The 24,633-nt window shown below is 44.9% G+C and overlaps 1 protein-coding gene across 1 annotated transcript in view; it reads left to right on the forward strand.

Moving 5' to 3' along the window:
• PAPLN (papilin, proteoglycan like sulfated glycoprotein) overlaps nucleotides 1-24,633 on the forward strand; it is a 53,070-nt gene that overhangs the window by 17,544 nt on the left and 10,893 nt on the right. The window contains exons 3-21 of the mRNA XM_027748961.2: nucleotides 5,329-5,444; nucleotides 6,791-6,851; nucleotides 7,140-7,242; nucleotides 8,148-8,278; nucleotides 8,618-8,741; nucleotides 9,480-9,560; nucleotides 10,535-10,707; nucleotides 11,295-11,418; nucleotides 12,506-12,632; nucleotides 13,333-13,398; nucleotides 15,414-15,621; nucleotides 17,265-17,441; nucleotides 18,729-18,885; nucleotides 19,517-19,603; nucleotides 20,138-20,426; nucleotides 20,550-20,667; nucleotides 21,366-21,495; nucleotides 22,660-23,311; nucleotides 23,988-24,125. Of these exons, the coding sequence (XP_027604762.2) occupies nucleotides 5,329-5,444; nucleotides 6,791-6,851; nucleotides 7,140-7,242; nucleotides 8,148-8,278; nucleotides 8,618-8,741; nucleotides 9,480-9,560; nucleotides 10,535-10,707; nucleotides 11,295-11,418; nucleotides 12,506-12,632; nucleotides 13,333-13,398; nucleotides 15,414-15,621; nucleotides 17,265-17,441; nucleotides 18,729-18,885; nucleotides 19,517-19,603; nucleotides 20,138-20,426; nucleotides 20,550-20,667; nucleotides 21,366-21,495; nucleotides 22,660-23,311; nucleotides 23,988-24,125 (3,062 nt within the window). The remainder of the gene's footprint in view (nucleotides 1-5,328; nucleotides 5,445-6,790; nucleotides 6,852-7,139; nucleotides 7,243-8,147; nucleotides 8,279-8,617; nucleotides 8,742-9,479; nucleotides 9,561-10,534; nucleotides 10,708-11,294; nucleotides 11,419-12,505; nucleotides 12,633-13,332; nucleotides 13,399-15,413; nucleotides 15,622-17,264; nucleotides 17,442-18,728; nucleotides 18,886-19,516; nucleotides 19,604-20,137; nucleotides 20,427-20,549; nucleotides 20,668-21,365; nucleotides 21,496-22,659; nucleotides 23,312-23,987; nucleotides 24,126-24,633) is intronic.

Below are 24,633 nucleotides of genomic sequence, written 5' to 3' on the forward strand. Positions count from 1 at the left end.
TCTCGAATACAATTCTTTCATTATTTATTCATTATTCATAAAAATGGTACTTGGCATTATTCGCCTTCAAAGCTCTTTGCAAGCCTGCTATGTTTGAGCCAAGATCAGTGGTTAAGACAGAATTATAAAAAATGCCTTGCCGATGTGGTTTGGATTAATTAGCTTATTTTTGGTTGCATTTTTGGCTAATATCCTAGGTTGTCGTAGATGGATTTTCTTGAAAACGTGTCTTGAAAAAGCATCTATTGGAACAGTAGCATGTATCTAAATTATAAACGTGTAAGATATACTGAATGTTTTCAGCTCCCTTTCAATTATGTTTGAGTGTGGAATGCCACACGTCATGCAGAGCTTAACTATATGAAAATATTATCGATGGTCATCACTGTAGTACCAGGTAGGTCTTCTGGATATAGAAAGGAGAAGGAAATGATTCACCTCCTGAAGAGCACATGGTCTAAGGATTGTGGGTTGTTTTTGTTAGGGTCCTGAGGGCACTGGCCGGACTCATCCCACCCTGCCCACTGCCCAGGACCCCACTGTAGGTTCCAGGGACTGTTAGTTCCTGCCCCAGTGATGCTGTACTGATGATGCATCCTGCATCATCCTGATGCTACATCTGCACAACCCTTCCTGGCCCAGCCGTGGACCCTGATAAGCTAGGCTCACCTGCAGTCCCATGTCCAGCCTGTCTTTGGCTGGAGGTGCCCAATTCCCAGGGCTGGGTCTGTGCCCTGGCTTGCCCTGCTGCTCCAGGGCAGCCTCCTGCTACTGACCCCCCACCCACAGGGAGCAGCCAGCCCTTGGGGCAGCTGGACACTTTCTCTCTCCCCTTCCCTTATTAACTTTTCTCTAAGCAATTAACTTTTCTCTAAGCAATCACTATTCAAACTTAACAAAGCTGTATTTTTTCACTGGAGACTTCTTAATTGCCAAGACTTTGCCAATTAAACCATTACAGAAATTATTGTGGTGATAATTTTCTTTTGTAAAGTCTTTGGTTCGTATCCTTCTTTCATGTTTCATAAATGAGGCTACAGTTCAGGGTGTGTCAAAATAAACATTAATCTTATTTCAAAAACTATAAACCCTAGAAAGTAGATATTTTTCAAGTAAAAGGATGCAGTATTATTTCAGAAATACTAAGAAAGGTTAAAGAGAGAGAGTCTGATTTTTAATGAAGTTTTAAGCCACAGAAACACTGCGTAACATAACAGTAATACCACATTACTCATTTTTTTCATTATGAGCAATATCAGTTTTCAGTGCGTAACAGTTGTGCAGGGCCTTGTCATCAACCTCCAACATCAAAGATTCCCCACCATGTTCTCACTGTCAGCACTGATTTATATCTGATCTGAATGGAATCTAGTAACTGTGAAGCAGCCCCAGAAGTCACAGTAACAACTTTTCAGTGTCCAAAATGATGCTTCAGTTGCAGCTCAATGGACCAAAGCTATGCAACCTGCTGGGCTAAAAGCAAACACTAGCCTTGTCCAAAATCTCTGGGGCATAGCGTGATTATCAGTAACCATATGCTTTGAGCAATGACTGGTGGAGTGGTGCAACATGGTATTTTGTTGCTGCTTGTCAGTTTGGAAAGGCAGCACAAAAAAATTCACAAAGCAGTTCTTTGTTATCTCTAGGTTATCTCTAGGCTCTTAAAAGATGTCCAAGGAGTAAGGGAAATACTAGGGGTAAGAACTTAACTGGAGTGTAGGTTGTTTGGACATGTGACTGCAAAACTTCACTGCTCACTTGTGACTCTAAAGTAAATTGATGTTTGCTTTGATAGCTTGGTAGTATGTGAGTTGCAGCAAGGCACTAGGAGATTATTCACACTGAATCACTAGTCCCCATTTGAGTATATGAACTTTGTGGATCACTGCATGCCTGCAATGCGTTTGTCTGAGAAGCACAGTCCTCTTCCCATGCATATTTTCCTATTCATCTCATCAGACTGACTGAAAAGTCTTTCAAGGGCCCCTTCTAAAGTGTTCCTACATACTGATGGCATTTTATGTCTTTCTGAGTCATGTCCCATTCATAACTTCTCTTCCAGTGCATGTTTCATACGTAAAAATAAACATTCTGTAGTATATAATATGCTATCTAGGACTCTTTCCCAGAATTCTTTTGTTTGTATCTGATGCATACTGGAATTCTTTGCAGATGGAGTCTGGAACTCTAGAGGCATAGCTTTTTTACTTGCTGGTTATATCAGTTGTAGTTGGCCTGGTAACAGCAGATGCTGCAACTACATCAGCAGTTCATCCATAGGAACTGATAAAACCAATGCAGTGTTCATAAAAGTGGAATCCCTGGCATTCTAAACTTTTATACCACAGCAGCCTGTGTGCAAATGAGCACTGAGAGCATGTGGTGCCAGGGTCACAGGCAGCATCAATATTCCCAGAAGGTATGCATTTCTGGTGTCTTAACTAGCAATAAAACTAGACAGAGCAGTTGGGCATTAACTGACAGTTCTTTCTGGAGTGTTTAGAAATCGAGTAAGATGGTTATATGCATTTTCTCACTTTTCTTGAAACATTAAAATATATTCATAATGCAGATAAAGAAGCTACATTCTTGTACACATGTTAGACTGAAGCAAGGGAAGAATGGAACCAAATGAATTTGTAACAGTGATGAAGATCGTAGGTTATTAGTTCTGGAATCCAGGAGGGAATGGAATTTAGTTGTCCTGGCTGACAACAGATAAAAGCATTCCAGAGTCTGAAGAGAGCAAAAAGAGGCTTTTGGAACAGAAACTATCTGACAGCATCTAAAAACATACTGTTATCAGATTATGTAACATATTTATTATAAATATGCAACTTTGTAGTTGCCTGTATACATGTGTGCAGTTACTGAGGACTGTAATGAGGACTGTGCACAGATTTCCAAATATGGGAGTTGGGCCCCTATTAAAATGTTTCTCTAACACTCTACAGCTTTGGGAGGATTCTTTGGGCTGATGCTCCTTTTGGGGTGTATGTAAATGGAGTGATACTGAGAAAAATTACTGTTCCTGAACTCTGCGGGTGATTAAGCCTTACAACAAACAGTCCCTGCAGATTTTCCTCTCTATGAAAGGAATAAAGAAAACTAGTTCTGTAGGAGGGATATTGGAATATTTATCGGGGGGGGTGGGGGGGGGGTAGGGGGGGTGTGCACTCACACACACGTGTGTATCAAGGAAGGGCTTTCTATCCTAATTGCCTTCCAGTAATCTGACTTTCAAATGCTCTTCCTTTGGATTTTTATCTACATGTTTCCTTCTCCCTTATGCTGACTGAAAGGTCCCTTGTTTCCAAGGTGAGATAATACCGTTCCTAAATCAGTCAGTTGATACAGAAGAATAAGATTGTAGAGAAAAAAAAGTGTAGAGGTAGCATATTTTATTCTTTTGAGAGTAAAAGAGGAGGGCTTACAGAGGGGGAAATTAGATGTCTGAAAGAAAAACTTGGGAAAATAAAATGCCTTGCTGAAAGTTGAAACTCTGTTGTGGGATTACTCCCAGAAAGGCAAATGGGAATGCAAAAGACAAATACTGAACTCAATATCTGGAATGAAAGAATGGAAAAGGGGTTTGGCACGAGGTCAGGGAGATGTTGACTTGGCCAAGAGAAGGTATGTCAAAGCGACTGTAACCTGGGTAGTGCCATTGAGTGAGTGATGAAGGCAAACAGAGTTAGTCTGAACCAGAGGTATTAGAAAGAATTGCACAGAACTTGTGTGAAGAAAATTAAATAGCATGGGCTAGGAAGAAAGTGTTTCACATTAGAGCAATGTAGATAATAATTTGGGGTGACTCTGCAGCTAGATAGTTGTAATTTAATGGTAAATGCATAGATATGATTGGCTAATATCTCTGCCCATTACTCTGCCAGTAGCAGGGAATTATTCTTTAAAAGAGGGTGAAGGAAAGAAACAAGACTGTAATTTGGAAATACAGTCAGGCAACGAGTATGTGTAGAAAATCATTAAACCTGTCTAAATGACAAGGGAGGATTAACCTATGCATCTCGCCTGAGTTGGATTCACTGGATGATTTATTAGACTAGCTCCTATTTCCAGCAGAGACTTGGATGTCTTGTGTAAAAGCAGTTATCAGTTAACAGAAGTGAAAATTATGCTCTTAAATTGAGGAGCTTTCTCCTGAGTGCCATCCTTTTCTGTAGACCATAGAAAGTGACCTGTGTGGGTGGAAATTGCTTGCTGATCAGGGTTCATATTCCTGCCGTGGTGAAATCTCCACTTCTAGGATATTCCTTCGCTCCTGCAGAAAACCCTTATGATGGCATTTACTAGCTGGGGTGATCATCAGAAAATAGCTTACATGAGGGTACCAGGGGGACAGCGGGAAGGAATGGACACAGAGCACGAGCAGGGAAATGTAGAGTATGGGAGTGTGGGGTTCTGTGTTCAAGTAAACAGGGACCTAGACCAGGGGGTTATGTAAATTTGGTGGGATACAGTGTGTATGGAAGTGAATTATATTACCTCACAATAATTTTTTACCTTTTGTTTCTCTGCCTGCTGCATCTTGCAAATATTCTTTTTTTTCTTCAGGATATTGCCATTCTTCCCACTAACCACCCATGTCCTGCTGTATGTAGATCCCATGAGCTGCAGTAGGCCTTTTTTTCCTGAAAATATGATATTTAATATATTTCTAAGACAATGTGTTTTGATTGGTTGCATTGCACTTGTAACTTCTTGTCTATATTGTTGTGGTTATTTCTCTTAATGTCAGTATCCATTCAGACTTTCTACATACAAAATTAATTAAGGGTGTAGCTAAGGGTGGCCTCAGCCTCATCATTGGACACAGTTGGGTAAGGGGAAAAAGGGTCCATGTATGGAATTTTGTTGCAGTAAAAAGTGTTCCAGGGCTTTCCTTTCTGCTTCTTTTATTTCTCCTAAGTATTGGGCTTAGAGCCAAGGATTTGGGATTAAGTGGCTCTATTGATCTGGTGTGCAGTGACAGTGCTCATAGTCCCTGAAGTAATGATTTGCCTTTGCTGCCTTGCTGAGAGGAAGATGTTATCCTCTTTTAGATGGTTATTCAAAACTGCTGAGATTCTATGAATAGACAAAGAGTAGCAGTTAAGGGAGATTAAAAAGCTGGATGTGCTATATGTCTTCAGGAAGCTAATACTCCTAGATATTAGAGGCCTGATGTTTCTGATTTATTATTCTGTGCCACTTCTCATACTAGGAATACAGCACAGCGGGAACATAGGTTCTCTGCCTCATTTCCATTTGGTTTTTTTCCTGTGTTGCCAGGTCTGTCTGATATGTCTGTGGGTTTTTTGTTTACAGGGCCACCGTATGAAACGGCAGGTTGATGTCTGGGGGAGCTGGGGTGAATGGAGCAAGTGCAGTCGGAGCTGTGGCGGTGGAGTCAGCTTTCGGCAGCGGCACTGCTATTCCCAAAGGTGAGGGCTAACCTCCTTTTTTTGATTCTTTAAATGTGTTTTTCTGTTACTGAGCTCCTGCAGTTATGTTCCAATATACATCCAGAACAAAAATGACCTAGTGTTTGATCCCAGGGGAATGAGACCCCTTTGAGATGAACCTTACTTTCAGTCTTATAACTACTTTTTTGAATAGTGCCCTCTTCAACACATCCTTACTTTGGCTCCTCTGATAGAGCACAGCAGTTTCTCTGTTGATCCAAGGCTATGCAATCAGGTGATTGGCATGGCAGCAGCTGTTCATTGAGGTCTAGTGTGGCAAGCCCTGGGGTCATGGAGAACAGTCCAGAGCAAGTTGTTTCCTCTCCTGAGAGCTGGTGACTGTGCCAGGATTTTCTCAGGCTCGTAAATCTCGGGAAGGTGAGTTGCCCCAGAGGAAAGGAAGAGCAGAGTTGGCTTAAGAAGTGTTAGCACTGTGCCACCTCACTTGCAGCTGGCTTAGCTGCATTCTAATGAGGATGGTGACTGGTACTGCACCTCTTGGGAATGATGCACCTTAGAGATCCTGTTGTGGATGAAAACAAAGAAAAGGAGAAAAAAAAGCCAGACTCTCAATAATATCTTAAAAACCAGCCTCTCTGTGTTTAGAGAAATGACGGGGGGGTTGTAATAGAAGAATCCAGATTTGTGAAGAGCTGCTACTTCCCACACAGAATAAAGAAGGATCTCTTTTGAAAGTGACCCGTTATGATATACACCTGCCAGAATCCCTGGAGGCCTGTCTCTCCATTTCAGGAATATTGAGGTATTAGACACTGGTTGACTTTTCAGATCAATTTCCTCCACAACTGTTACTCTCCATATTTCTCAGCCAGAGTCATTTGAACGGAATATGGGTGTTGCACACTTTCCATGGACATGTTTAGCTCTTCTTACTAATGGGCCTAGTCTGCCTGTAAAAAGCAAGATAGATGATGTACATACCTCTTCTGAATTGGCCACTACCCTCCTGCTACTCATAACATGTTTCTCTGTCTTGTATGAACACCTCAACTATTTGCTGGTGGAGAATGAACTAAAAGCTCTGTTTCCATTATTTAGTTGAAACATGACACCAAAGAGCTGTACTGCTATTGTTCATGGTCTGTGTCTCATTCATGCCAGAACACGAACCATAGCAGAAAACAGAACTAGAAGATACCAGCTTGCTTTAGTGGCGCAGAAGTGCATTTTAGTTATTTTGCTGTTTCAGGAGACTCTGTGAGGGTGATACACTTGATGTGAAGGTGATTTGTAATGTCTGCCATGAGATGACTTTTTACATGTGTATTCTTCAGAGAACTTCATGTAATTTTTCTGACTTTTAGGACAGAAGGTCCTTCCAGTTGTGTTGGCCCAACACGAAGCTATCGGTCATGTAATGTTCAGGTATGTAATGTCATGTAATGTTCAGTTCCTTGTTTTTGTTTTTTCTTGCCTGTTGCTGCTTTTCCCCAGAAAAATGTAATTCTTGTTGAGAAATAATATGTCATTATTAATTTCTGTTTCTCTGGCATCACTGGTGAATGCAGTTCATTAACAGTACCCCTTCAAAAGTATATTGAAATTATGCCCCTGATTTGATATTGGAGGAATAACAATAAAACTCAAATTTTTATTGCACACTCAATTTTCCTCCTTTTTATAAAGACCCAATACATTTTCTCCTCCAAACAGAGCTGCCCGGAAGGCTCCCGGGATTTTCGGGCAGAGCAGTGTGCTGAGTTTGATGGGACAGAATTCCAAGGAAAGAAGTACAAGTGGCTTCCGTATTATGGAGGTAATGATGAACACGTAGGGTTACATTTCATCCCTACTTATGAACAGTATGTTTTGAAGTGACCGTAATGTTTTTTACTGTAGCGACCTCACAGGATACTTTCTCAGTTGGAGTGTGGGGCAGGGGGTGGCATGGAAAAAAATCTTTTTGCCAGCAGCAAGGCATTGCTGTCACAAAGGCACTGGATGCATGGGCCAGGAGGCAGCATTGCAGCAATATATACTTGTCTCTTGTAACAGCCATTCTTTCAGAAACATTGCTAAAGAAATCTGGAACTGCTTGCAGTATGTTCTGAAGTATTAGAGGAGCAGAAGTTCTGCTGTATTTTCCAATATTGGCAAAAGAATATTAGTAGGGCACAGAAGAAACAAATGCATATAATTAATGAGTGCTTCAGGAAAATATGACATCTCTTCAATTGCTTTCTTGAGGAACTAACTCAGAAGGCAGGTGTGAGAACCAGGGGGTCCTTGCTCTGAAGTAGGTATGGTATCATTGCTATGGTATCATATCATTGATATGGTATCATTCACAGTTTGTTAACAAATTATGAGGGATTTTAAGATGGATTTAAAGGGGAGTTTTGTTGGTTGTTAAGTTAACAGTTCTGTATCAGCACTTGTTCTCATTCTAGAAAGCCTTGTACTCCAAGGGAGCATAAGAATAATCTTACTAAGAGTAACCAAATATCTGCCTGAACCAATGTCCCCTGAGGAAACGGTTGCATACAGTGGGACTTTACCAGGGTATTTTTGCAGCCTCCGGCGGTTTGTGACCCAGAAATTTGTTCAGTATCTGCCACTTAATATCAGTCCACCCCTCTGTTTCTGCTCCTGTCATCTAAAACTAGGCTTCTGATGTGTTATCAAGCTATAATATAATGTTTGTTTTTTGTCTCCTGCCAGCACCCAATAAGTGTGAGTTAAACTGTATTCCCAAGGGAGAGAACTTCTACTACAGGCACAAGGAAACTGTGGTTGATGGGACTACCTGTGAACCTGGCAAACGGGACATCTGTGTAGAGGGAGTTTGTCAGGTTAGTCATCTTGCTGCTTCCTTCATTCATCATTGGGTCTGTCAGTCTTTCTGTTGCTTCCCTTTGTTCTACTTGACCTTTCATAATAGCATGAGAAAAGGTGAATCATTCAGCTTTCAAGGTACTGAGGAGCATGTGGACAGCATTTATCTGTCTCTGGATGTGAAATAGTAGATATCAGCCCTGTCCTTTCTCTGTCGATTCTTTCTCTGCCCTATCTTGACTTCACAGACTTCATACATTCAGGCTTTCTTATTAGATCTGTCCAACATTTGGCCATTTTTTTTATTTTCTCTGTCATTATGGTTTATTCATATTAATGCTCCTGTGCTCTGACAGGCTGTTGGCTGTGATAATATGCTGGAATCTGACAAGAAAGAGGACAAGTGCCTGCAGTGTGGAGGAGATGGCAGCACCTGCTATGGTGTGAAGGGCACTTTTGATGTGACCAGCCTCCCCAAAGGTACAGATGATCCTAGGTGGTTTGGGCAGGTGAGAAGGAGAGATTTAAACTGAAAGTCAACTGCTGCAAGGGCTGGTGGGGACACCTGTTCATGTGATAGTTGTAGGCATGCTTGGATGTTCACTTGAAATGTCTGTATGGTGTGTGGCCTTAGCATCAGAAAATGTACTGATGGCCTTATCCTGGGAATCATGTCCTTAATCTCTGTACATACGGAAGCTCTTGCCATGATGCTGGTGTCTTTCCCTGCTCCCTCTCAAGCAGGTGCTATAAATGTACCATAAGAACACAGCTATGTACTGCCTTTGTAAGACTGTCCAGTATCTTGAGAGCCCCACCAGGATTAGTGCAAGGCTAGAAATGGGACTGCATCTGCTGCATTGGGCCAATTTTGAAAGATTTCAAGATAACAAGTACATTTGTGGTCACATCTCTCTGTGTTGAACTCCAATATGATGCTTGCCGACATTCCAAAGATTTTAAAATCTAAAAAATAGAATATGCACTGACCCCTGTGCTTACTTTTCTGAGGAATTTTTTACACACATGACCTGTGGATAATGTAGGGTGAAACTACCCAGAATGCAGTCAAAATGACAGTGGAAATGCTTCAAGCCACCTGCAAAAAGCTCATGCTTTTCAGGCACCAACGAAACTGTGAGCATCTTAGGCACAGAAGAGTGGCTGTGTGGCATCCACAGACAGATATTGAATAATTCCCTTTTTTTTTTTTTTCAGGTTACAATCAAATCTTTATCATCCCTATGGGAGCCACAAGCATCCAAGTTAAGGAGGTTATGCCCAGCAGGAACTTTTTAGGTAAGACTTACGTCAGAATCTGTGTCAGTCCGTTTGGATTCCAGCCATTATATTAAAATCTGTTTTTGAGGTATGGACTTTAGGATGTTTGTCTCGAGGGCATGATATGGCAGAGGGGAAAACTCTCTGGACATCAGGATCTGAATATTGAGTAATCTTGAACTGTTACTGAAGCACAACTGAGAGCTTCACATTTATCTCCTTACTGTCCTGTGGAGATCTTGCTGTTAAGTGGGGAATAAAAATACCCACACTGAGACTTCCTGCCCGGAAACTTACAAGGAGTCTAGTTGATATAACAAAATTTGGCTATGAGTTCTGTTGTTTGGTGAATGTAAACCCGAACTACTCCTGCCATCCAAAAGTTTGGAGTGGGATTCTTTTCTCCATAGATTTCTTTTGGGCATTTGTACAACCTCAAGTTCTGGTCATGTGAGGGCAAAAAGGAGAGAGAAATGTCCTCGCCTAGCTTTCTGGACAGGGCTAAGGAAATTCCAGTGGAGAAAGCAAATACTCATCTGCATTCTGACTCTTCCATCACCCAGTGCTTTGGACAAATCAGTCTGGTGATGTTTTCCTTTGTAGAAAACTGGATGCAGCACCCATCTTTGTTTTTTGAAGAGAATATCTGATGAACTAGTTAGTGGTGTAGAGGCAGTGGGATGTGAATCCCACATCTTAACAGCATGCAGGACAAAGACTGTGCCCTAGCACAATGGGGAATGCAGAGGCAGGGCAGGAACATGCCGGAGGCATTTGTCTGCTCAGCAAAAACGTGCTTGGTCTGCAGCAAAGCTGGCAAGAACCACTGTCTGAATGTGGAGCAGCTTCTGGCAAGAGAGCCATATGGGAGGACAGCATTGTTGGAGGACGATGGTCACCTTCATTTGCTTGTGACACAGTGTTGAGTGAAAGCATGAGCATCCCGGTGGAATTCTTATGATCCTCTCTCTCTGGGGTGTGGGTTTGCCCAGCTGTTAAGAACGTGCGAGGGGAGTATTACCTGAACGGGCACTGGACAATCGACTTCAGCCGGGCGCTGCAGGTGGCCAGCACGGTTCTGCACTACGACCGGGGCTTGGAGGGTGATCTGGCCCCAGAGCTCCTCCATGCCCGTGGTCCCACCACAGAACCCCTCGTCATTGAGGTAAGCAGCTGTGCCTGCTCCCTGCTGATGCTCTGCTCTCTTTGCATAGGAGTGCTCGATTTGTGCAGTGGAAGTGCACTGGTGGATACCACGTGGGAAAAACTGATGAAGTGATGGGGCTCCTGGGAATCTTACAAGGCTGTAGGCCCTCAAGCTAGACCAAGGTGGTCTTCTTTCAGAAACAGCACAAATTGCTGCTCTGGTTCTATTGCCCACAAATGAGCAAGGCAAGGCTCAGTGTTGGTTTCCTGCCTATTCTCCTAGACTCTGACTTTAAGGGGGGTGAGAGTCAGGACCAAGCAGTGTTGGGGCAGGGACAGGCTCCAGGACGCTGCTTGTTAAACTGTTCTGTAGGGCAGGAAAGGTACTCACTGTTACAAGGGCAGCTGGATTTTCTGAAGCCAAGAGGGATGAAGACACCCTTCTCTGAAAAATAGTGCTCTCCAGAGTATGATAGAAGGCAAGAAGAAAATACAGTGCTTCTTGAATGGGAGGGGTGCAAGTCAGCTCAAACCCTCAGACATGGTGGAGAAATTCTGTGGAGAGGAAAAATGTTATTCCCCTGACTTCCTCCCATGCTTTCACAGCTCATCAGCCAGGAGCCAAACACGGGGGTACAGTACGAGTATTACCTGCCCCTGCAAGGACAGGCCACGAGTTACAGCTGGAGCTACAGTTCCTGGAGTGAATGCAGCTCTGAATGTGGAGGAGGTAAGAAGAGAGGACCTGGTCGCTGGCAGCTGGTGTGGAGCTTATATCCACACCCTGCAGACAGTGTGCTGCCCTCTGCAGCTGCTTCCCAGCAGTCTTCTGCTGGAAGGCAGTACAGGTATCTGCAGGGGGCAGCTAAGGTTTTGTCAAGGGAGGGTCATGCATGGAGTCACAACAGGACTGTGCCCCATGCCTTGTCTTGTATTATTTTCCATGCCCTAGTCCTTAGACATATTATTACAACCTGTTAAGAATCTTCATAGATAGCCTTTGTTTTGTTTTGCTTTGGCTCTTCGTGGTCTTTTCAACCACTTTAGAGGTCCTGTCCAAACTGATCTGACCTACAGTACTAAATCACATCATTCTTCTTGACCACAGCCTGGAAGATGCCCTCTCTCCAGGAGGACTGTCAGACACTGGAATGTCATGTCATGTTCAGTTTACAGATTCTTCCATGAACATTATGGATTTCAAGTTTAAAAGAGAAACCAAAATCACCAATCAAACAAAAAAAACCCTCTCCAGCTGATTAGTATATAGAGTTCTTATCAGCCTATTCTGGGCTTCTGTGCTGATGGCCACTTTGGTAGCTTTTGATATATTTTGCCTATAGGTGCTGAGACTGTATTTGCCTGGGCACTCATATCCTGTAGGAAGCATGAAGAGCTGCAAGTTTTATTGCCATATCCAGTCTTCACAAGACTGGCCTTTTAAGTCTAACAGAAGGACCTCCCCCTCCCAGTTCTTCAGCTGTATACTGCATGCATCTTGCGGGGTTCCTTCATGAGCAACATATGGGTATGGCACTTCCCTTGTGAATCTCAACCCATAATATAACAGGAAAATTCCCTCAGCTACACAGAATTATATTGTTTCCCTTGCCCTTCCAGTGGATTCCTATACTGTGGGAAGGCATCATTTGTACATATTTCAGAGACAAAGAACTACACCTGGTTCTTTTCCAAAATGGCTGGGACAGGCGCAGATTCTACACGAGTTTAGAAACTTGTCTTGCCAATCCTAATGCATTGTAAACCTAGTCCTGGGTACCTTGTGTTGATCAGATACGCTCTTGCTTGTACTGTAGGTTTCCAGTCCCGGCTGGTGTTTTGTACCATAGACAATGAAATTTATCCGGACTATATGTGCAGGAATAAACCACAACCAGACAATAACCGGACATGTGGTCATCAGGCTTGTCCCCAGACAAAACGGTACGATTTCTTTCCTTCTTCTGAACTCTGACTTCTTCCTGAGGTGCTTTGGAACTGAGAAAAGGAATGACATGCTCACTTCTACTCTCCAGCATGGTTCTCTCCAAAGAAGTGTTTCGCTTCTTAGAGAAAGCCCAGGACAAAGGATGGGGGTGATAGCACTGTGATGAGCATTTCTGTGTGCACAAGAAGAGGTCTTAATATATTCTGTGTCCATTTTATAGACTAAATTAAATCTGTTTTCCAAAGTATGGAAAGTCTTCTAGCCCACGTAGGAGATATGAAACATTCTCTGGGTTTTGTTTTCTTGAGCTGGAGCCTGCAAAGACACAGTAGAAGGTCAGAGCTGGTGTCATTTTAAGTAATTTCTGCATTCCCAGTGTCCTTCCTCTTGGAAAGGGATGAATCCTGGAGTTTTTTCATTCTCTAGCATTTTCAAACCCCTTCACTCAGCCATTTCCACCTTGTCCCTTGTTGGCATAGCCTTACAGTTGGCTTCACTTGGCTCTTACGTGGGCATCCGGAGCTATAACCAGAGCCTCAGCTGTGGATCTCTCTGTGTATCTGGTGGGTGCAGCGGAGGCCTCTGAGAGTGCTTGTGTGCATGAGAGGGCATCTTGGAGCATTTCTGAATACATTAATATGTTAACCTGTAGTTACTTGTTTTAAGTTCTTTAAATCCTTTGTTCTGTGTATAAAGGACTTCTTACGTCTATCTGCCGCAAGCCTGGAGTCAGAGCGGAGCACGGAGCTCTCAGATGAAGAGGTAACGAGGAGAAGGAAGTTACAGAAAGCACAGGAAGGCAGCTGCTCTCTTCTGCTCTCCACTTAATTGCCCAATGAGTCCCTGGGAGCTTTCCTCTTTGGCACTGGTGGTAGCAGTGGGTGTTGTTTCGCTTTTGATTCTTGCCAGTGAAAACGGTGGTGGAGGGTGCTGGCTGGCAGCTTTGCTTAGGTGGTTGCACATGCCTCTGGTAACTTTATTCTTATGGGACTGAAAAGGGGACAAGTTCTTCATATCTGGCTGCTTATTCTGATAACTTGTTTTTTCTCTGGAATCAGAGTAAAGAGGTTCTGGAAGACTTTTAAAATTTATTTATCAAGATGAATAAAAGAACATAAATGAAAAGAGAGCATGATGGATTGAGCAATTGAAACATTGGCAGGATGCTAGCATGCCATAGCAAAAGCTGCAGTTTCTTAAAAGCTCTTCTTTCTTTGGCGTGGGCCCTATAGCAGGCAGAAAAGAGCCTATAAACTGTGATGAGTACCAGGATATGACAGATACAATAATGTACACTGAGATATGAGAAGTTAAAAGCATCAAAAGCAAAACAGTTGTCTCCCAGCAAGCTGCTAATAGCTTAGGACTTGCAATTTTTGCCCTCTGATAAGAGTCCCAGCCTTATGGTTGTTGACCTTGTCTTACAAAGAAAATTAAACAAGTGTCAGAGATGTTTCGACTTGCAATTGAAGGAAGCTGCAGGTGAGTGCATCTGATTGATACAGTGTTTCTAAAACTGCACATTTGCTTTACAGGAGGCAGAAAACAGTTGAGATGGGGTGTTATTACCATTGGAGCTTTTGAAAAATCTTAATCAATTAATTTGTTATAAGCCCTTCAACCACACCGCTGTGTGGCTTCTACTGACTGTATTTGTTCCCTTTCCTATTTTATAGGAAAGGCCATTCAGTTTTGGGCTGATGTTTGCATCTTTAGCAATAAAGAAGGGCATCTATGGAGGTGAATGTGGCCGAGTTTACTGTGGAGTTCCTGTTAGGATGTGAATGTGAATTGGCTGGCTGAAACTCAGTTTAGGTGTGGCAAGGGCCAGACTAGGGAAGTAGCTGGAATGCTAGGGAAGAAAACATGAACTGCCTTCACTCCCTGGCTGGGGCTTATCTGACTGCAAGGGGATATAGCAGCTGGCACACAGATCACCACGATGCTCCCCCTACACAACCAGTGCCTTTTGACTGCACAGCACACTGGAGTCAGGGATGAAACATCATATTGTCCCTGAAGCCACCTCATGTTAAGCTGTGCTCCCAGCTGCCTGGGCAGCTCTGAGACACTGAAGCAGCCACAGGCAGAGATTTTAGCATCCAAACAGATTGTTTGGTGGACATTCCCCCTTCTACTAGCAAGGGTGTATCACTTCTACAGCAGCTTCAGCAATCAAATACAGGACAAAATCTATTTACATTTTTGGGGGCTTTTTTCTATGTGTGCTGTTAGAGAATTTGAGCGATGGAGGAATAAACCAGCTTTCTACTGGCTCTCAGTGAAAAGTTAACAAGCACTTCTGAGAGTGTGTGGCATGGTTTGCAGGCAGAGTGAGGGCTTGCCTTGGTTTTACTGTTTCTGATAATGTATAGTTAGGCTGGTGTGGATTGCTTTTCTTTTAGTTGATGTGGATTGCTTTCTTTGCTTTTTTTCTTTATTTTTCTTTGACGTTTTATTCCAGGCATGACATTTTTGCAGATATCAGGAGACCAAAAGCCACGGAGAGAAATCTTCTCTTTTTGGGAGAGCTCTGCACTTCCAGAGAAACAAGTGTTTTGTAGCTTGGATATGTCTATGGAGTGGCATTCATGCTCTGCATTGCCAATTAAGCTGAGTGGCACTTGGTCAAATGGGAACTCACTTCTGACTCTGTTCTGCAAAGCGACATTTTCCCTATTTGATTTCTACAGGAGTTTGGCACTGACCTCCTCTGTGCCTAGAGGCAGTTTAGCTTGGCTTACTTTTTTTTTTTTTCTTGATTCTGTGACCTGCAGGTGGAAAACAGGAGAGTGGGGATCCTGCTCAGCTACCTGTGGTGGGGGCACCCAGACTCGCTCCGTTTACTGCGTGGCCTTCGACGGCCAGAGCTCGCAAGGGGTGGTGGATAGTGCTGAGTGCATGGCCTTCGCCCAGCAGCCTCGCAGCAGCCAGCCCTGCAATGTGAGACAGTGTGCCACCTGGAGCACGGGGCCCTGGTCAGAGGTGAGGGGGTGTGGGTAACAGCCTCTTGGCACCTACTGCAGGAAGATGTGCCAGAGCTTGGGGATAAAGAGCCAGGCTTCTTTTCTGGGACTATAAAAAAATGTGTGTCCCTGGACAGGTGGTGTGCAGAGGTATAGGACTTGTCCCTGCAGCCCTCCTATGCCCTCCTATGCACACGTCCCTGTTCCTCAAAACTGTTCATGCCCCTGTGCCTCTGCACTTCTCATTGCATATTGTTTCTATTCTGGTCTGCCAATCCTTTCCCCACTGCTGTGTTTTTATCAAACTCACCAGACCCAGCACTGGCTGGATTTCTGAGCCAGGCCTGGTGAAGGCAGAGAGTGGGCAGGAGAGCTGCTGTCCATCAGCTGAGGATGTGCAGTAACACTCCCTCCTCTGTAAAACAGGAGCTCCTGGCTCTTGCCTGTGCTGTTTATTTCCATATTGCTGCCTCAGCATTACAAGCCCAGGACAGCAGTACTTCAGTCACAAGAGTCGGTAAGCAAGGTACTCTTGTAACATTGGTGACCTGCTGTTTTCTGTGTGTCTGCACAGGGCTTCTCCAAACACAGCCACATGGTGCATTTTTTATGCCTGTGTTCATTTATATCTACGGCATTGGAAACAGTTCAAATCGTATGTGCTCAGTGAAGCCAGCCAGGTTTTTAGAAGGCATCTTATGTTCCAAGGGCTTAGAAAGTAAAGGGAGTATCTACTTAGTCCATAAAGCACTAGTGAATTTTCCTCTTTTAGAAGAAGGACATGCACGCTTGTAACATTTGACTTACGATCTTGTGGTGGTACTTTGAGTAGTGCAGCAGCACAAAATGCAACTTTGAGGCATGATAACCTAGACTGGGAAGTCCTTTTTTATATATTTTTTTCCTTTTGTGAGATTCCAGGTGTGACTTTAGGATTGTGGAGTAAGAGCACTGTTTGGGGAAGTTCTTACAAACTGATTCCTAAGTGAGTCATTTTGGGGTTCTCAAAAGCGACTGTGTTACATGTACTCTCAGAGATAAAAGGTCAGTCTAGTAAATGAATGGCTGAAACACAGCTGGGAAACTTATCTAAAGTAATTCAGACTGTCTCCAAGTTAATCCTCTCTGTTAGAGAACTTGGTAATTCATGGAGAAGTAGGCTGGATTCCTGGAAACACCACTGTGAATTTAAGAGGGCATTGAAAATGTCACAAATCAGTTACCAGTATAGAAGCTGTGTCCCAGCTTCACATCGTAAAAATGGAGCACAAGGTCTTTAGGCAAAAGACATGAGCAGTATAAGAACCTAATCTTTTATCTTCTCTAGAATTTTTTACTGTGGCTGATTTTAATCAGGTGTAAATAATATAAGTTTCCAGATATTTTCTACTGTGTATTGTTCATATCCTATTGTTCATAGGCCAAAATCATCCAGTGACTTCCATATCTCCCAGGCCCTATCCCATGCTCCCATGCCTTATTGTCTCTTCTGCAGCATAAACAACTATTCTGCTAACTCCCACCCCAGAAGATGATTTTAATGATAGCTGGTTTTTTAGGCAATCTCAAAATGGTGTTCTGCCCTAATATTAGGGAGAATGGCCCTGAATTGCAGGAGGAAACAAGGCGCATCGCTGTAATTGTTGGGTCCCCTTTCTGCAGTGTTCAGCCAGCTGCGGGGAAGGAGTCCAGACCCGGACCATCACCTGCAAGACACAGCAGGGCTCTCAGGCTCAGGACTTTGCTTGTCTAATGGAGCCAAAGCCATCGGCCACCCAGCCCTGCCTTAGGGAGAACTGCATCCAGGAAATTGGCTGGCACGTTGGAGACTGGGGTCTGGTGAGCACCGCACTTTCATGGTTCAGATATTCCTGATTATATTGTTGTGCTCCTCACAACAAGCTTTGATCCTTGCAGCCTGCACGTTGGCTGAGGCTGGGAGCATGTACTGCCTCATTACCAGCCCCTTGGCTCACAGTCGCGTTGTAACTGGCACGGGTAATGCTCCAGTTAATCTGCCGCCTGCTTGGTATGCAGCTGCTACAAAAATAAATCCTTCTGAGGGGCGGATTATAGTTTCAGTGACAGTGGCAAAATGCAGCCAATAAACTGAAACAGTCCAGTCTTGCTGCTTATTCCCAGTTCTTTGCTCCATCTCTGTGATCAGCAGAAGAGGCTCTCTGGCCAAGTACGGCTTAGAGCTCCAGGCTTCAAGGCTGGAGCATTTGGTGATTGCCATTGTATTTGGTGATATCACTTAAAGTACATTTTTGTAATTATTCAGATAAACTGTGCTTCCGATGGATTAATCTTGTCTTTGTGGAGGAAGCCAGACTGTGTTCAACCTGGGAAAAGTGCCAGGGGGTGGAGATACAGGTAGATCCAATGCATCAGGTGACTTCCAAACATGCTTTTTCATTTCTGTGCTAGCCAGACCAACTAGTTCTGAGTTAAAATGTGTTACATCTGGTTATTCATGAGATGTAGGGCAAGTTTTAGTAACAGCTAAAGAAGTTGCATGTCTTAATCTGATTTTCCCCTCACTTTCTATTTTTTGGAAGGGCTCCTGTCTGCCTCTAAATAAGAGAGAAATACTCTCCCAGTGTTTGTGGAGCTTGCCATGAACTGGGTGGGTTACACAAGTACATCATACTATCCCCTCCCCCAAGCCACTGCTCATTGCTCCCTCCTCATCCACGGTTTCCAGTGAGGCGAATTCCAGTTAGCTGCTTACAAGAAAGCCACCAGTTTGCTTTCCAGTTGTATATTGTTGCTCTTGAATGAATAGTTCAAAACTGACCCCCTCACAGCTGGTGGATCCCCAGAGAACTGAGGTGCCTTCAGGCTGAAATAATTCACTCAAGCTCCATGACATACCACTGTGGGTAACAGCAGCTCATCTGGATGTTACAGGCTGAGCATGGCTCAGGTAAAATGGTAAAATGGTTTAAAGTATGATTTTCTAATTGTTTAGATGAATCCAGCTGAAATATTGTTTGCTTTGTCTTGGTGGAGGAAGCTGTGCTCAGCCTGCAGCTATTCATGCAGCTGTTCCACACTTCTGGTCTGTGGGGTTTCTGCATTCAGCCTCTGCTGCCTGCTCACTGCCTTGTCTCTGTGCCCAAGTGTTCCAAGAGCTGCGATTCAGGCATCCGGACACGCCAAGTCATCTGTGCTGACGGTGACTCCAAATTCTACAGTCCTGAGATATGCAAAGCCATCCAGCCAGAGAAACCAGCCACCCTGGGTAGCTGCAACATGCAGCCCTGCTACCTGCCACAGCGTGAGTGGTATTGCTGCACACCAGCTCTTCCCAAGATGCTTTTCTTTAGGAGTAGAAATTCACAGCTCTGCATCGGCTTATGTTCTCATCTTCTTGCCTGCCTGTCTCCATCCTTTGAGTTTGCCGTGGTTGTGTGCACAAAGCATCTTCGGAGTCCCAGTACCTGTGCTGTTTGTAATGTATGCAACAGGCTTGGGAACAAAACTGGTGTGTATTCATTTTGAATTCGGTATTCTGTGATGGCTCATCCAGTGTGTGCTGCAGACTGACCCCAGGACTCCCAGTCTAGAAGGATGGTAACCTGGGCAGGCTCAGTAGCTAAAAACTATAGCAAACTCTCATCCCTCATTAGACCAACTATAAAGAAGTCACAACTCTTCAGAATATTTTGCTTGCGGTCTGTGTCTAGTCTTCACATTAGAGCTCAAATGCAGACTTTTGTCTGCCTACCCATTGTAGGTCACTTGTCCTGACAGTCCAATTGAATCCAATTGCTGCTGAGCAGCTGTTCCAGGAGAAGAGAAACATTTTCATCTACTTTCGTCTCCTGCTGACTACTGGATGTATTTGCAATTATTAGAGAATAGGGCTGGACTAACTGCACTCATTTTGTGTATGTCTCTCTTTGCAGAGGTCCCCAGTATGCAGGACACTATGGGATATGATGTCACTCGCCAGTCCTTGCTGACACGTTACAACCCAAACGGCCGCACCCCAGGTTTGGAAAAATTTTCTTAATTTGAGTTTTTGATGATGGGGGACTTGGAATAGGGTGTGGTAGGGGACAGGATCCTCCCTTTATTCATTTCTCTAATTCTTTTCATGGGCTTCTATAAATTCATGGATCCAGGGATAAAATATAGATTCTTTTACACCAACAGTGAACAGTATTTGAATATATCCTTATAGAAGACTCTGTATACAGCATATAGATCCCAAGTTCTGTCAGCATGACTTAGGTCGTGGCTGAGAGAAATGGTGCCCAAAGCAGATCGTAGGAAGAAGAAAGGATGATGTGAAGGGATCACAGTAACATGACAGGTGCTTTTTCATGGGACAGCAGAAAGAACGGTCAGGGCAGTGAGCAAAGACCCTCAGGACAACCATATCAGGAAGGGCTGGCCAGAAGACACACATTCAGGTGATGCAGAAAAGCCTGTCACATAGCCTTGGGCAGGTGAAAGAGCAGAGATGAGGAAAACTGACCAGATTTTGATGCTCACCTGCATACTTTAATGAGTTCTCTCCCCAGATTCTGGTGATGAAAGGATGCTCCCTGGGAACACCATGATCCACAGTACCTCTGGGAATCACCACATTCCATCCACCAAGGACCATGGCATGAACTTGTTTGCTGTTCGTTGGGAACCCCAGTCACGCTTATCGGGTTCCCATCAGCTCGGCTTCTCTCAGGACCCCACTGCAGGGCCTGGCTCTCTGGACTGTCACCAGAGCCCACATGGCTGCTGTCCAGATGGGCACACTCCAGCTTCAGGCCCTTTGGGGAGAGGCTGCCCTTTCAGCACCTGTCACCAAAACAGGTAGTTGGAAGTAGATAGGCCTGACCAGGGAGGCATTGCCTTTCCTGGGGGCTTCCTGAAATTTATAGCCTGTGCCTGTTGAGCTGGGCAGGTAAGGTATTACTGCAGCCCTTCTGTCAGTAGGTATGGGTGCTGCCCTGATGGAGTTTCAGCTGCCCAGGGTCCAAACAACATGGGATGCCCACAATATTACCGTGACATTCGAATGAGCCAAAATCATCCCACTGTGGCCACTCCAACAGTAAGTACAAAAGCTCTTTGCAATTTTGGAGTTCATCAGATACAAAAATTCAGATTTGACCCTGGTGACTCACTTGTGGGTTTCTGTTGGGCTTCATCTCTCCTAGTAATGCTGAAGAATCAAAACTCCAGGCATGGCATCAAGCCTTTTGGCCCGCCTCACTCCTGTTCAATCTGGAGCATCCACCTGTGATCCTCTATAAGCAGGGAACAGAGTGGGTGGTGGGGAGATGTCTGAGAAGAAGACCATCCTATGTAGAACTGATTGAATAATCCTGAATAATCCAATTTCTGTCAGTCATGAAATTGCCATCCAATTTCTAGGATAAAAAAATGGGGAAAACATGGCCACTATTAATTGCCTTTGTTTGTCAACTCTGCAGATTAATTGAAGGCAGGGAGATAATCCCTCTCATATCTCATGTGAAGTAGGGATATCTCATATCCCTCTCAGAAAAAACTGTCTGGCTGCTGGGCTGCTTAGGTTTGTCTTGCAGAGAAGTGAAGCCCTGGCTCCATGGCTGACAGCCAAGTTCCCCACCCCTTCCCAGCATGAAAGCCTCTAGGAGGCAAACAAACAAATAGTGGTGCCTCTAACAGCTGGCCTTCTGCAGCTGACAGCTTGGACACGGTGCCTTGCATGTGGTACTGTTCTCATGTAAGCATGATAAATTTTGGCTTTCAATTCCTGTCTCTAAGGCAAGCCAAGCCTTGTCCCAGCAGCATCCCTCAGGCGAGTGCCGCAGTTCCATGTACGGCTGCTGTTTTGACAATGTCGCTTCAGCTTCAGGTCCTCGAGGGGAAGGATGTCTCAATAGGCCCAACTACCGTAAGTGATGCTTTGGCTTCTTGGTTTAGAAACACAGAAAAGAGTCCAGGAGCACATGCAAGCTTCCTGTGTAGAGGCTCCGCTCTCTGTAAAATGTAGTAAATTATCTCTTTGAAAATAAATTCTACCTGTTGGCTGGGGCAGCATAAAATTGGAGGGAGTGTAGAAAAGCAGCCAGAAGGTTCAGTTCTGTCAGCTACAGCAAAAATTCTGATCTTCTGCTGATAGTTGGACAGAAGTGTGTTTGTGTGTAGAACTACTGGGGAGCTGTTTGGCCCTGAGAAGAAACCCTGATGCAGCCTGGTGTGCCCCAAATTATTTTCCCAGGTTTAGGAGAAGTAGGGCCCCTCTGAGGAATCAGGGCCATTCTCAGCCTTCAAACAGCTCATGGGCAGGGGTGCAATGAGAGCTACATCAGGATGGAGGGATTGCTCAGGGTTGTGTGCATGCCTTTAGCCAGGAAAGTTCAATCAAGTGCCTGCTGTGCTATAAGGGTGCTAGAACTACTGGGCAAAAGCATCTCTGTTCCTGTAGTGCCCAGTTGCACCCTCTGCAGGCACATTGCTCCTGCATTTCCTTGCCCTGTTGCTGCAGCAGACACATTGCTTTGTGGCCAATCCTGTGAGGCTGTCATGGGGAAGGGGGAAGCTCTCTGGATCCTCTCTGCTGAAACACAGCTTGGCAAAGGACCCCTCAGTCAGAGCCCTGCCTCCAGTGTTTGTCAGCATGTGACTCAGCGCAGTGCCGGGTTTGTAGGCACATTGGGCTGTGCTCTTCTTCATAGCAATGTGGGGTGGGGAGGGGGGTTTTCTGTAATGCATGAGTCTTCACAACTGGGTCTAATCTTCTCACTTTGTGGGCTGGAAATGTGCAAATGGTAGCCAGGAAGAGGAAGCCCCAGAGGCAGCCTTGCAGTTGCACAATTCCCTAAAGAAGGCTGTGAAACATCTGTCTAGTATCTAGATTCAGAAATGTCTTTGAGGATGGTGGTTCTTCAGTCAGAGACAAAACTGACGCAAAAAGGAAAATGTGAGCTGCTGCCCAATTTCAAAGCAGAGCTGGCTGCAAAACCCACATCAGGTCATCTAGATAGGTGGCTTGAAGCAGCTGGACCTTTGTGCTTTGTGACCCTCACATCTCCCTCTGTTGTGCTCCTTTTGGTAGCGTACCCTGTGATATGCCTGCTGCCCAGTGCTCATGGCCCCTGCACAAACTGGACCACTCACTGGTACTTTGTGAGTGTTGTTGGCAAGTGCAACCGATTTTGGTATGGTGGCTGTCATGGCAATAAAAACAGCTTTGCCTCGGAAGAGGAGTGCATGAGAGTGTGCCACAACTCTGTGGGGGTCAGTCGTCTGGAGCACCAGCCCTCTTCTGGCACAGGAGCCCTGCAGCGCCAGCAGACTGGCTCCTACTCTCCTACAGGGGATGCTGAGGGTGAGCAGCAATCACCCACAAGACAGTCTGCAAGTCACAGCCAAGAAGGAAGAACCTATGGGGCTTCACACCCTACACGAGGCAGCCGCAGACAGGACAGCTGGAGAAGTGAGGTGCTGTCAGAGTCCTTGCCAAGGACTGGTATATTGGAGAGCCAGCGCTGGAACACACGGCAAAGCAGGTTGGACAGCCTGAGCCAGCTGCACTTGTGGGAAACAGCAGTGCCTGGGCCCTCAGAGAGCCAGAGCAGCAGTGGCCAGCAGGTGCTGCCCCGTGAAGGCAAGCAGTGGCATAAGGCTTTTGGAGCAGGTGTTTCCATGACGGAGGGATTTGGGCACCAGGAGTCTGCAGACTTGTTCCCAGCACAGGCTCTGCACAGGTGATGATTTTTACCTCCACCCTTTTCTGCCAGCTGATTGTGAAGCATCAGTGCAGCTTTCTCTGAAGTTAAAGTGTTACCCCATTGGGACCAGCTATCTGGGAATACCATGTGATGGATTAGCTATACATATGACCCCTTGATAAATCAAGTTATTGTTATTCAGGCCCTGGAGTTACCTGCTGTCTTTTTCCTTGCACTCTCCCTGGTCTCTGACAGCACTTCAGTGTGGTGTGTGAAACAATTGCAGAATCCTGGAGTCTTTGTCTGGGAGGCCTTCTTACGCAGTAAATGAGAATCCATGGGTGTTTTCCTTGTTCTGACCAACAAATTTAGCTGACTCTTTGACTTCAGAGCCTTTATCTCAGCACTGCATAAAGTAGCAATGAGTTGTTCTATGGAAGACTTTAAGATGCAGAGTTTGGGTCAGGATCCAGTCAGTATTACCCTGAAAATCAGGAATGCATAGAGCAAGATCTAAACATGTCTGCACTGGATCTGTGTCCATCTGCTGAACTGAACTTCATTTGTTCAGAAGAGAGGGGTTGCAGGACTCTCTTCCAGGAGAAAGGGCAGCTGGTCATGCTTTGTCTTGTGGTTGTAACTCATCAAGAGTCAGATTAGAGGACACAAAGGAGGGCAGCCAAAGTGCCAATAGAATCACTTTCTCTTTCAGAACAATCTTGGAGGAAGCCAAGCCCTCTCTTGTGACAGCAGCTGTGGGACAAAACATCCAGCTGGTCTGCAAAACAGGCATGTCCCCGCTCTCCAGAGTGGAGTGGATGAAGAACAGCCGACCAGTCTCCTCTGACAGGTGAGCTCAACTCCCTTCATTGTAGAGCAGATGGGCTCCTTGCTGGGCAGAGTGCCAAATATGCAATCTGAAAAGGACTGTCACGGTTTCACCCCAGTTGGCAACTAAGCCCCATGCAGCCACTCACTCACCCCTGGTGAGATGGGGGAGAGAATCGGAAGGGTAGAAGTGAGAAAACTCGTGGGTTGAAATAAAGACAGTTTAAAAGGTAAAGCAAAAGCTGCAGGTGAAAGCAAAACAAGGAATTCATTCACCACTTCCCATGGGCAGGCAGGTGTTCAGCCATCCCCAGGAGAGCAGGACTCCATCACACATAACAGTGACTTGGGAAGACAAATGCCATCTCTCTGAGTGGCCCCTCCTTCTCCCTCCTTCCCCCAGTTTTACATGCCGAGCATGATGTCATATTGTATGGAATATCCCTTTGGTCTGTCAGAGTTAGCTGTCACAACCGTGTCCCCTTCCAAATCCTTGTGCACCCCCCGCACACTGGCTGGTGGGGTGGGGT

The sequence above is a fragment of the Pipra filicauda genome, unplaced genomic scaffold (assembly GCF_003945595.2).
Source record: "Pipra filicauda isolate LSUMZ 115617 unplaced genomic scaffold, ASM394559v2 scaffold6_size6359152_pilon, whole genome shotgun sequence".
Taxonomy (NCBI): Eukaryota; Metazoa; Chordata; class Aves; order Passeriformes; family Pipridae; genus Pipra; species Pipra filicauda.